This window comes from Stegastes partitus, unplaced genomic scaffold (assembly GCF_000690725.1).
Source record: "Stegastes partitus isolate 25-593 unplaced genomic scaffold, Stegastes_partitus-1.0.2 Scaffold1159, whole genome shotgun sequence".
In the NCBI taxonomy this organism is placed as follows: domain Eukaryota; kingdom Metazoa; phylum Chordata; class Actinopteri; family Pomacentridae; genus Stegastes; species Stegastes partitus.
In genome coordinates, this window is record NW_007578890.1 from 15,757 (window position 1) to 29,213 (window position 13,457).

Genomic DNA, 13,457 nt, shown 5'->3' on the forward strand with positions numbered 1-13,457 from the left:
CAGAAAAGCCTTTAACTCCCACTTAAAGAGGGAAGCAGCCCCTAACTGAGCATTTGTTGATATCATCTGTATCATGATCATGTTTGCTCTCTGTGAGGAGAAAATTAGACACAAGCTCTGAGTAACCACTGGATTACAGGTTCAGTCTTACAAAATATTAGAAAACATTTAGTGTACTGCAGATAATTCTTAAACACACAGAGTCAGTAATGCAACTCTGCACTGAAAAGTACATTTAAAAGTTCCAGACTGCAATGAACCCATAGTAAAATACCTGGTAATGGGTTTAATCTGAAAAACAATCCCCAAATCTCTAAAACAGGGAGTCTCACAGGGATTCAGTACATCATGTCATCTTGCTAATATAAGCATATAATTTCTGCTTGGCTGAGTATCCAGTGATTAAATATTCCCAGTCTCCAAACCCATCAGAATGTCTCAGCAGAGTGCTGAAAAAGGAGAGCGGCTGGTCAAACTCCAGCCGAAATGGTGTGATATGAAGCGGACTTTAAGTCACTTCTATGATTCATCTATATGTCGATTTATGTATCTGTCTTATTTCCATCTTGAACGAGTATTTATTGTTATTTACAGCAGCTCTTTTTTGTGGCGTTAGATCAGTGTGGGCATTTCATCATTCAGTGTGGGTCTACAGAATTCAAAGCCTGCCTTAAGTGGTCAAATGAATTCAATTAATCAGACCTAACATAACAACGTGAGAAGAGCTTAATTGGCCTTGACATTTAGATTTTCACTGACACCTGAAACATTTACGCTTTGCTGCATTCTACAAGGTGTGACAATGGAAATAATGGATAGTGAAAAACCTGTTTCATTATTTCCATCCAGAAAAAGAGAAGCCTAATGAAAGCCAGTGGCCTACAACAAAAGTATGCCATTTCCTGTGTACTTGCTAAAATAAATGCCAAACAACAACTGTGCATGTTAAAGTGATCTTTACATTACTGAATGTCTATGACGCAGCTCCTGAGCTGCTCCTGTTTGCAGGGAAGAGTACCTTACTGAGAATGTGCTGCTGGCATATGTTAGATTTTTTATTTTTATTTTTTTTTATCATTTCTTTGATCTTACCACGTTAAAGGCTGAAATCCAGACGTGAAAAAAAATTGTATAGAATTTCAAACTGGACCTTGAACCTATCCATCACACACTGGTGGCTGGGATTAATCAGATCAACCTATTTTCATTAATGTCATTAATGTTTAATGAAGTTTTTTTTTTTTTATTGGTTTGATTACATGAGCACCATTAAATGTTTCAACACACAGGTAATGTGTCCATCCATCCATCCATTTTTTAAGTGTGGCCCTGCGATGGACTGGCGACCTGTCCAGGGTGTCCCCTACCTTCACCCTGAGTCAGCTGGGATAGACTCCAGCCCCCCCTTGACCCTAGTGAGGATTAAGTGGTGTATAGACAATGGATGGATGGATCTAACAAATCCAAACTTTACTTTGGATTCCCTACGAGCAAGTACTTGGTGACAGGGGGAGCTTTGTTGTTAAGAGCTTTGTATGTAATGAGATGGATTTCAAATTCTATCCTGGATTTTACAGCCAGTGAGGCGGAGCTATAATATGGGAGAAATATGATCTGTTTTATGGGTTCCTGTCAGAACTCTGGCAGCAGCATTTTGTATCAGCTGGAGGTTTTTAAGAGAATTGTCGTGACATCCTGATAATGTGGAATGACAGTAGTCCAGCCTAGAAGTTACAAATGCATGGACTAGTTTTTCAGCATCATTCTGGATGTTCCTGGATTCAACAATCTTACACAGGTGAAAGAAGGCTGCCCTACAGACTTGTATAAGTGTGTATTGTAGGATATATTCTGGTTCAAATTAATTCCAAGGTTCCTCACACTAGAACTGGAGGTCAAGGCAATCCCATTCACAGTAACTACCTGTTTAGACAATATGTTTCTGAAGTGTTCAGAGCTAAGTAAAATAACTTCAGTTTTGCCTGAATTTAAATGAGGAAAAATGAGGACAGATCATCCAGGCTTTTATGTCCTTCACAGAATTGGCTAAGAACAGCTTTTTCAGAATTTTTGCACATAAATTGCAGGTTGGGTCTACAGTTGGCTAAAACACCTGGATCCAGATTCGTCTTTTTGAGTAGTAGTTTGATTACAGCAACTTTAAAAGCATGTTAATAAAGAGAGGTTCATCCTGTCTAATAACGGAGTGCTAATTAAAGGTCAAACATCCTTGAATAATCTGGTTAAGATGGAATCTAATAGACATGATCCTGATGTAGAAGAAGTGAATACTGACATAAGCTCTGAGAGATTTACAGCAGAGAAGCAGTTTAAATGTATGCAATGGCTTATTGTATAACCCCATGTCTTGGGAACAATGGAGCCCAGAGTGCAGAGCTATGAAGCCCTTAGTACCTTGTTAAGGATATATGATCAATGATATTAGCTCTATAATGGCCATGACAAGCTGTCAGTGGAAATACACCAGCGCTCTGTGCCACTCAAATTGGAAATGTCTCTTCCCCAATGCAGCAGCTTTACCTTCAAGATTAGCATTTTATATAATGTTTTTTTTTCTTACCACAAAATATTAACTTTGGGTTTCTTGTCTATTCTGAAAACCCGGTTTTATGCTATTTTGACACTGAGGTTGTCTGATGGAAATCATTGTGTTTTGTCTGCTGATACAGTACGCTCATTATATGCAAAGCAAAACATAATTTGAGGATGAAATGTCAGGGTAGGAGGAACACTCTAAATGTAACCATTTTTTAAACATCATGTCGTGATGGAAATGTCAACAGAACAAAACAAACATTAACTGTCTAAATACATTTATTCTGGCATCTAAAATTGTCAACAATAACCAAAATGTAGATCATTTTCTGAAATTGTAAGAAGTGACAAAATATAACACAAACCTAGGGGATGATGAGAGTAGGACACTGTATTTGGTTATTGTGGAGTTTTGGTAAACGCTTAATGCTTTAAAGTTCCATAGGGGAAATTATGCTCAGTGTCTGCATCAGTGTCTGAGGCCCCTCAAAAACCTGCTAAACATTTTCCAGTCCAAGTGCAAGATTGATTAGCTTGTGCCTTTTCCATTAATAACTAGGAAAACCTGAAAACAACTGTAAAAAGCATACAGAAGTATAATAAAATGTTTTTCTCAGATGGTGAGCCTGGGACTCGTTATACCATATTTTAAAAAACTTACACTTGTCATCCAGGATCACCTGTCTGCTTATCAACTGAAGTGAAGAGGAGCAAGACTGTCATAGTGAACAAACCATAACTAGGTCAGATGTTCTGCAAGAACAGTTTTACTCTCTCAGGTTTCCTGGTTGTTGGAGTCAGTGGCTACAACCTTCCCCTATATCAGCTTGCTATGCTGGAAGCAAAAAAAAAAAAAAAAAAACATTGGCTTTTGGATCCTTTGTTGTAATTATTTACTGAAGTTTTTGTGCCTTCTATGCAATTCTACAGCCTTGCAAAATTAGCTATAATAATGCTAATAATCATATGTACTGACCAATAATATCACCATAGCATGCGATACTAAATTCTATCCATTTTCTTTAAGATATGGGAATCAGTATTCAAACAAGTACTCACTGCATTGGAAATGATAATGGGAAGTTTGAGACTGGGATAATAGGTCAGAATCACAAATCATTTTGTGGTAAAAATCAAGTTGTCTAGATCCAGACCATCATGTGAAAGATTGTCTGTCATTCCTTGCTGTGTGAAATGATTTCTTACACGACAAATGGTGGAATTGAGGAGTTTCAAGTACCTGACTATCGTTCAAACTGACATGCCAGCATCAAGCATACCAACAGCCTGTCCTCATCTTTGTCTTGTCATCTGTGGCATCATGTCATTTGAATTAAGATTACTTTTTGGGAGGCATTTTATAGACACTGGTGTAAAGGAGTGTCTGTGTACAGGTCACTCAAACCACTGATACAGCATTACTAAAATAATCCATCAGTATGAATCTAATGTAATTTTTTAAATATATATGATACCATAAGGCAGCCCTTTATTAATCCCACAATGTGGGGATTTGCAGTGTTACAGCAGCATTTATTAAGACATACAGTATAATAATAAAAAGAAACCAAAATATACATAAGTACTACTCTATATAAAATAAAATTATTGGATATGAAACATTTCAGCGGTATCGCACGGTTTTTGGATGAATAGAAATAGTAATATTATTGCACAGACTGTCTATATTTCACGGATTGTACATAAGTAGGCGGTTCAGCGGAAGTTGTGAAATGACATCAGAAGCGTCACGCTGGACTCTGCTGGGCGCGAATTTTCTTCTGCGGGGATTGCGAAATCATGACCCTCCCCTCTCTACCTCTGATTGGCTGAGCGTCATATTCTTGTTGTCACTCTACCCAATCTCATTGCTCATTACTAAGCCACCGGCCAATCAGGTAGCACGTTCTGCTCGAATATTAATAAGCGTTCCTTTATCGCTCTACCAAAAAAAGTCCGACTGCTAGCCGCTAAAATCAAAAGCACTGTTGCTAACTTTCTCAAATACACGTTCTTTGTTTCCTAGACATGGCATTTCAAATAGAAGCGGATTTACCACCTGGCCTCGCATGTTTGAAAGTAAGTTGTAGCAATATGTATTTTACCAGTTTTGTTGACATGCAGGCTACTAGCCCTTAGCTAAACTGAACTGCTAACGCTAAGGTGCATCAACGAGATACTAATGAACGTTAACCAGTGAGTAACGTTGAAGTAAAAAGCAGGTTATATGAAAGCACATAACGTTGGGTCAGTCTAGAACTTTTCTCTGTGATCGACTGGTGTGTAAGCGGTGGCTAATGTACCGTTAGCTACCAAGCTTAAAAAACAATTACAGCACTAGTGCTAACCTGCTAAAGCAGTTACCTAAACATACTTGAGGTCACATCAGGTCACACAAACTTTTTATGGGATGTTGTACAGACGTAACATGGCAGTGAAGCAAGTGCCATTCAACGGTAAACGTTTGAAACACCATATCGACTTATGATAATTAGTTAGCTGTGTTTTTGAAGAGGGATTGTGTGTTTGAATGAACCGATGTTGGTGCAATGTGCAGTTTGCTCTGTGAGTGTTTAAAATGTAGAATAGCAAAAGTAATGATGGGAGAAAGCTATAGTGTCGTGTATAAATGGGTCTTGCCCATTTCATAGCAAAGTTTCCGAAAGAGGAAATTGCCAACTCTCTCGTGATATTGTTAAGCAACCGTCATAATCGACATTTTGAGTTGTCAAATGTTCTGTTGATCCTAAAATATAATTATGAGTAAAAACGGAACTATGCATGCAAGAAGGCTCCCTTTAACTTGAAACTTTTTCATAATTAATGGTCAGTATAGTTGAATTTCATGCTTCGAACCTGCTGTATGTTTATTAGGTGATGGATTATTTGTTATTGCATCTAGTAATTGTTGTTGCCAAGCTGCTTTATTGTTTACAGTTTTGTGTCATTGTGCAGTTTTTAAAATCTGACTCTTTTTATTTTTATTTTTTTTCCTATCTACAGAATATTGAGGACCTGCTTCGGTGTCCCATTTGCTTCGACTTCCTCAACATTTCAATGATTACTAAATGCTCGCACAATTGTAAGTAATAAGCAGAGCAGCTTTTAAATGGCTATGATTACAACATACTCTAATGAGAAACTCTGAGAATAGTTTTGAAAATATTGTATGAAGGCAAGACCATTGAATGACTTGTATGAACAAGCAAAATTGAGGTTTAGACTTTTTGAAAACAGTTTGAATTTGTTTTAAAGGTATTACGGAAACAGCTATGTAGTTGATGCATTCAAAGCTGTAGCAAGGTGTGCCTACCTGTATAACGTAAACAAGCAATGAAACAGGCTGGTGCACTTTGACGGGTGAAAAATGATATGTTTTGCAGGCTGAATTTGTCACCAAACATTGTTTTATTTTGAAAAGCCTTTCCTTAATTTGTCTTTGAGTGTAAGTTAGCTTTGGCTTTAGTTATTAGTTATGTCATGAGCTTCAGTAGTCATCATGGCATTCTGTCCTGCTTTTGTCTCTGGGTTTATAACATTAGTTGAATGACTTTCCTCCTTAAGGTTTTACATTAGATTAGATTCCACTTTATTATCATCCCACTGCAGATAGGTATCTAATTAGAGTGCAAAAAGCGCCCTGTTAAAAATATAATGTCCATCTAAACTGATATACAAGTAATAGATGATATGTTTCAGGAGGACAGATGAGACGTAGAATCAAGTGTATTTTAGGTTAATGCATCTTTACGTTAATCTTTGTCTGAATCACTTTGCGTTCATAGACTTTGCACCCGAGACTATGCCATGTAGATGAGTATAAAAGAAAAGGAAAAACCAACCCAGAGCATTTTAGTAAGTCTCAGTGCTCTTTGGCATTATTATTCCAAGTACTGGAGGGATGATCACCACTTTTCTAAAAGATATTTGGTCCAAAATCTCTCACAGGGCTTCAAATGGGTTGGGATGTGGTTACTGCAAAGACAATCACAAATGATTTACATCATTTCACACTCATCTAACAATTTATTGACCTTACGTATCCTATGGATGGAGGCATTGTAGAATAAAGGCAGTCACTCAGAACATATTTGCATTAATTTGTCTTCTGAGGCGACACAACTACCAGATCTACCCTCTCTGTAGTGGTCAAGTACTGAAGTTTTTCCTTTAAAATGACACGCATCTGCACCACTGAATACAATGGTACACTAAGGTTAAAGGTATATTTTTAAAACATATATTTATATGCACTGTTCAGTCTAAATTGACTTACAACTTTGATGAAAAAAGAAAATGATCTGCTTGTTGGCTAACAGATCAAGTATCACATATATTTTGTTGTGTTCATTTTACAGTTTGCTCCTTGTGCATCAGAAAGTTTCTTTCCTATAAGCTGCAATGTCCAGTTTGCAATACAGTAAGTATGACATTTTCTTGAATATGTAATTATACTCCCAGATTTTATTTGCATATTCATGAGGATCATTACCCCAGTAGGGATGACACATTCTGAAATTTAATCAGCAACTATTTTGTTAATCAACTAAATTGTTCATCAGCTAATCAAGTGTGTAATTTATCATGCAAAAAACCCAAACATTGCCAGGTTCCAGTCTTGTAAATGTGGTGATTTTCTGCTTCTCTTTGTTTTATATCTTTGTAGACTGAATATATCTGGGTTTTGGAATGTGAAAAAATGGTTAATTGAATAAATTATTTTATTTGAAAGTAATTGATAATGAAAAATTCAATCAGTCATAACCTTAGAGGCAGGTTTTCTTCATATCTCATTCCTTTTTCTTTTAGCAAATGACTGAACCAGACCTAAGAAACAACCGTTTATTGGATGACGTGGTTGTACACTTTCAAGCTGCAAGGTAATGTACAGCTCATGACAAGTAACTCGTATGCGCTCTTCTGTCTGAAAACCATCAGAACATTTTCTGCAAATACGCCTTTGTGCATAATGCATCACAAGTAGCTGTTTTTTGAAACAGTATTACAATTTTGTAATGACGGAAAAATCACACAAAGCAATTGCACTGCATGATCCCCTATGCATATGCACTATGCATAAACATGTGTATCAGCAAAAACGGATACTTGTTGCTGCATAGATAATTTTTGTAAAAGGAGTGCTGTTTTTTTTTTTTTGTTTTTTTTTTAAAATCATCTAAGTATTACCAAATAAAGTATTATTCTGGCATTTTGCGCACCAGTCCAGTTGGGGAACAAGGATCTAAGCAATTCATTTTGCCACAATCCTCTACAGCTTGGAGTATTTTATATTTTTATGGTGATTATTTATAATTCTTCCTCCTTTAAAGGTAAACTAAAAGAATAATAAAAATGGCAAATCAGGAAATAAGACTTACCTCACAATCCATGTAAAACCTCTTTACAATTAACACAGGTGCTCTGACTGAACATCTCTCCAATTTGTATTTTTGTGACTCTAAGACCTGAAGAGAACAATGATTATTGTGGTGATTTCAGGGGATCCCATTGTTATTGAGAAGATTACAATATGTCCACAAGGGAACCTATTTCACTTCACTTCAATATGGCAGCGTTGGAGAAACACTTGTAATTGCCTTCCTGTAAGCCACTTCTGATTTAAAGATTTTCTGTAAATCAAATGGGGATTTTGTTTTCATCAGCTGAGGTCATTCAGGGTTCCCCTTGTATTACCCTGAGCTGTGTGTTGTGTAGCTTTAGGGCTGACATGTTTTCATTACAACAGGATGTAGACACAGGGAGCAGAGTCCAGAGCTTTGCTAAAGGAAATTTGTTGGTACTTTGAATCTTAGGGTTGTTTTTTTTTTTTTTTCCCTACAGTGACACTTATCACAATGTAGGGAAACATTGTGTCAAACAAGATTGTCCTGTTTTTGGTAACACTGATCGCATAGGTGCAGCTCGCCACAGGCAGTCACTGCCCGAATTGGGCACACTGATAAACGCTGGACTGTTTTTGTACAGTCTTACAGTTGTTTTGAGAAATGAAATGAACTAATATTAGTAACAATGTCAAGGTACAATAGGTCAACCAAGTCTCTGGAATTATGCCTTCCTTCAGGTTTATAAACTCTTGCTCATAATGTGACCCCCTGCTCTGTATCCCTGTCAGTCTCTTTCAATAAAAACTAACAATACCAAAGTACAGCAGAACAGACATCTCCCTGAGGCTGTATATTTGGTTTTGCCTTACAGATAATGATCTATGAACAGAGTTTTATGATCCATGTTTTAGGTTTCCTAGTAGCATCTGCTATGATGAAAATAAGCCTGCAAGCCTAACTGTGGTCTCTTTCTGCTCAGTGGTGCTCAGTGTCCATGAAAAATGAATTTGAAAACTCAGACTAAAATCACAAGAATTGCTCCGTCAATGTTTGGACTCATGTCGATAGAATGTCTGAATGCTCTTATCTGTTAGTAAGCCGCAATGTTTGTCCTCTCCATCAATCACCTCAATGTTATCAACACTCTGAAAGGTCTCCCTGCAAACTGTAGACCTTCTGATTGTCATCACTGCTACGAATGAGTGGATTACGCAGCTGCTCTTTCCTTCACTTTTTAATTTCCTGCTGTCTAGCGTTGAGCATTGGAAAAAATGGGATTCCTTGATAGAGAATCTGTCATAAAGAATTGTTGTTATGTAAAAACAGACTTGTTACAATCAGTTTAGTTTGAGACTATTTACTTTGCGCTGAAATAAACCTCTTACATTCAAGGTGTCTGTTTTATAGATTATAGTTTTGGTCTGTGTAAAACCTTGTTTGTGCAGAGCATTTTAGGGAAGAATATTTGTTTGTTTACCTGGCCCATCTGGTTGGTACATTTTCTGCTTTAGTACATGTATAGGGATTACTTCCTTCATCGAACCACTCACATTTTTCACTGTGAAAACACTGCATTAGGTAGTTGTTGGCTGATGGACCTAATTCACTGCCATTAAAATAGAGGCCTGTTTCTCTGGCAAACCATTAGATGTTATCACAATGCCAAGTATTTATATTGCTACAGTAACCACCTTTAGTCTCTCCGATTTGTTTACTCAGGTAAAAGTGGAGTTTGCACATTGAGATATCAAATAGTTTGCTATTAGATATAATCACTAAAGGCAATTAGTTAATGGGTCTGTGTACTCATACTTCTAAACCTCTGTAGTTTCTTATTTATTATTTATGCATATTTTAAATACACTGTGATTAAAATGTATTTTAACATACATTTCTAATTTTCGTTACAGTACAGTGTTTTTAATTTGATTTTAGGTTTAGGTAAGATTATTAATCAAGGTACTCTATCTTGAGACCTATTAGGCACATATGAGGCAATTGTATGATACAGACATTGCCCAATGGATAATTATTCAAGCTGTGTGGTAGGGATGAATAATGAATTGATTTCAAATCAAAATTACATTTTGAACAAATGCAATTTGCAAATCACAAAGCCTGCAGTTTAAGATGCACATTATGCAGCATGACTAACCAAGAGTTTAATCTGTTTTGTCAATGGTCTTACAAATTCATGCCGTTGCTTTGTGTGACAGTCACACTTTGGATGGAAACACATGTACTAATGCTCCATCACACGTTTTAAATCTAATACATTGTGACGATTGAACTGAAATTTGACTTAAAAAAAAAAAAAGTGTATCTCAAATTAAATGAAATTGCAGCTGTCAAAAAAATCCCAATTAGCTGTTTCCATGAATTGCTAGTTCTTGATATGATGTGATTAAGGTTCGTAACATCCATCTTTAAAAGTGTTATGGTAGCAGTTCTTGCACTTTAACACCCAGTTCTAATTATAAAAGTTCATCCTTCACATGGTAGTGAAAATCAATGTGATGAGACAATTTAAGTTCAATTAATGTCTGAATTTTAAGTAGATTGTATCGACTCACTTCTGGCTCTTTTGGTTACTACAGATCTAAAAATGGAAAATCGGTGTGATTGTAAATAATGAGCCTTAGCTTTGCATAAATTATCATCATGCATTACATAAGTGCACCTTGTAGTCACTTTGAACTTGAGGAAGTTATTTAGATCTTTCAAGTTCTTTGTAGTAGTGCTTTAGTCACCTGTAGTAAAGATGGGTATCTGCGTGTTTGCACCATTCAGACTATGGAAAAAGAATAATTCTAACGCTTAAGCAATTGCTATACAGCAGTCTCAGTCATGATATTGGAAATAACAACTATCAAAAATTTACTATGGTATAATGTTTCTTATTTTATACCCAAAGTGCACTAAATATGTCCCAGATTCTAAATATACAATCTGATTTGCTCTTCCAGCCGGTGTCTTCTCTATGGCAACAGCCAGTAAATTACTTGGGTACTGCAGTAGTGAGAACCATTTCACGCACTAAAGTGATGGAAAACACATTCTTTCTCAAATGAGGCAGAAATTGTCACAACTAATGGGTATAGCATAAGGTGATGGTACATTTGAATTATCCAGGTTGTGTTGAGTGATAGTGCAGTTAGGTAACAGTGACTTGAAGATTAAAAGCGAACAGATGCAAATTTACTACGTGGGATTTTGTATTGTTTTCATACATTTTAACTTTTTTGCTTGTCCGATGTAAACAAAGTACTCCTTAGATTTTAGTGTGACTAATAGTCTCACCTGAGTGTATGCAGTGTTACAGGTGAACGATACTGGAAAAGCATATTTCTTTAAGATCTTTGTTTGGGGGAAGGAGGGGTTTCCACATCACATTTGTGCAGTGCAGCTTGGCATATGTGTGCATTTATTTGTGTGTATGTGTCTGTGCATGAACCTGTTCTTATAGGGGCAGTAAGCACAAGCAAGTTTTAAATATGGAACGCAGAGCATCACACACCTCATTGGTTCCATTTTATTGCCAAGTAATGGCCCAGCTGCAGTTTGTTTGCTTTCCACATTTCCAAGACTGTAGCCAAAGTGTCTCCTTTTTCAAGCTCAGGAGAAAAGGAGCCAGATATTTGAGCAGATGCAGTTTAATGTCCAAGGGCTCACTTTAATGTCTTTAGCATTTATTTGCACATAGGGCTCTTTTTTTTTTTAATTGTCTCAATGTGTGTTTTTAAGGGCACCTTAGGTTTGTTGTTTTTTTTTAGTTTTTGTAGGTGTATAATTTGTTGTGACAGAAGAACATACTACTCCATGTATCTGAATGTATTTAACTTTCAAAAAGGTCAGGGCTGTTTGCATGCCTTAATCTTATGCTACACGTTTTCATTCACATACATTTTGTCTTTCATGTTTTTCCAGGCAGCAGTTGTCAAAAGTGAGTTTTGAGTCTCCTCCAATATCACCAAAGACCCCATCTTCTGCTGTCCAATGCAAAACTCCCAAAGACAGGGGCCAGAAATGTAATACCTCTGTCTTGAGTCATTTTTTCCAAAAGAAGTCTAAAACCCCTCCGAGTAAAGAAACCCAGCGAGATGGATCTGTCAATCAGTTGGGGAAAATACAAACTGCACGAACTCACAATGCAAAGGACGCTGACGTACATTCAGGAAAAGCTCAACTTTCAGTGACCGTAAAGGAAGAACCGATGGAGGAGGTGGACATATCTACTAAGGGTTTGATGTCTGTCAAACAGGAGGATGCAACCTCGCACAGTATTAGCACTGGAGTGGAGATGGCACATTCCTCGTCACCATCTCAAGACATAAAGCCCGTTATCAAAGGTGAAGCCATTTTACCTGCAGGTTAATTCATTTTGAGCTGCCTCTTTTAACTGGCTTGTTTAAGTTATTCTCAGTTGCACAAGTCTCATTCATTCACATTGATTACATATATGTAAGTATTTGTCTGGAAATAGTCACTTATCTGAAGATAATGTCAACAAAGACACATAAAACATATACATATTATTCATCAAAATTCTGCACCAAAGACACAAAGTAGTCAGCCCGCACTAGTTTTCAGTTATTGCTGTTCAGCCTTTGTGTCCCACCAACACAACCTAATTAGGACCCTTTCTTTGTGTCACCAAAATAATTGGGGAGACATCCCTGAAGAATGAGTGTGAATACACTTAAACCTGTCAAACTTTTTCAAATAAATCAATTCACAGATTCTTAAACTTTGCTTGCTGTGGGAAATCTATGACACTGAACAATAAGCAACCTTTATTCTTGTGTCAAAGTAAATTTTGTTTTGAGTTGTAATGTTTGATGGAGTTGTGATTAGGAACTCTTGAGAAAACTTTTTTTTGTTACATTTATTGTAGTATGACTGCTAAGATCTCAGACAAACTTCAAGTCTGTAGGCTTTTGTTTCTAATTAGGAGCAGCTATGGAGTGGTCAGTATTGACAGTGAAATGTACCATGACTCCGAGAACCAAAAAGGGAATTTTAAGATGCTAATAACATCTTTTTGTGTATCTTTTTGCAGTGGACTGCCCTGTGTGTTCTGTAAGTGTTTCACCACAGTTTATCAACCAGCATCTTGATGCATGTCTTACCAGAGGAGAGAAGAAGGAAAGCCTGAGGAGGTAAAATACCCTTTTTACTGATCACCTTGTTCTTTACGTTGTAATGCTCTATGGGTAGAAAGATTATAGATAAGAGAAGCTTAATAGATTTCACACACATTAGAATTATAAGTAAAGATGTACTGCTGTGCCCCTCTCACTATCTTTTGTTCCTGTCACTGGGGGAGCACCAACGGCTTAAATTTTCCCATGTTTTGACTTTGAAATATGATCAGAAATATAATGATAAGTTGAGGTTTGAGCAGTTGTGAGTTATTGCCCTTAGTGACTGTGCACCGAACCTTTAAACCCTCCTTTTAGGTATTGTGTTGCCATATTGTATTAGTAATGTATAAGATATTTCTACAGGGGAAAAGGTATTTTTGTTACGCATACCAAGCTGGTATGTTCTATAAGA

The 13,457-nt window shown here is 36.7% G+C and overlaps 1 protein-coding gene across 1 annotated transcript in view; it reads left to right on the forward strand.

The window, feature by feature from the left end:
- Positions 1 to 4,503: 4,503 nt before the first annotated feature.
- rad18 (RAD18 E3 ubiquitin protein ligase) overlaps positions 4,504 to 13,457 on the forward strand; it is a 32,860-nt gene continuing 23,906 nt past the window's right edge. Inside the window, exons 1-6 of the mRNA XM_008296869.1 lie at positions 4,504 to 4,635; positions 5,560 to 5,638; positions 6,915 to 6,976; positions 7,366 to 7,436; positions 11,829 to 12,250; positions 12,961 to 13,060. Of these exons, the coding sequence (XP_008295091.1) occupies positions 4,585 to 4,635; positions 5,560 to 5,638; positions 6,915 to 6,976; positions 7,366 to 7,436; positions 11,829 to 12,250; positions 12,961 to 13,060 (785 nt within the window). The 5' untranslated portion in view covers positions 4,504 to 4,584. The remainder of the gene's footprint in view (positions 4,636 to 5,559; positions 5,639 to 6,914; positions 6,977 to 7,365; positions 7,437 to 11,828; positions 12,251 to 12,960; positions 13,061 to 13,457) is intronic.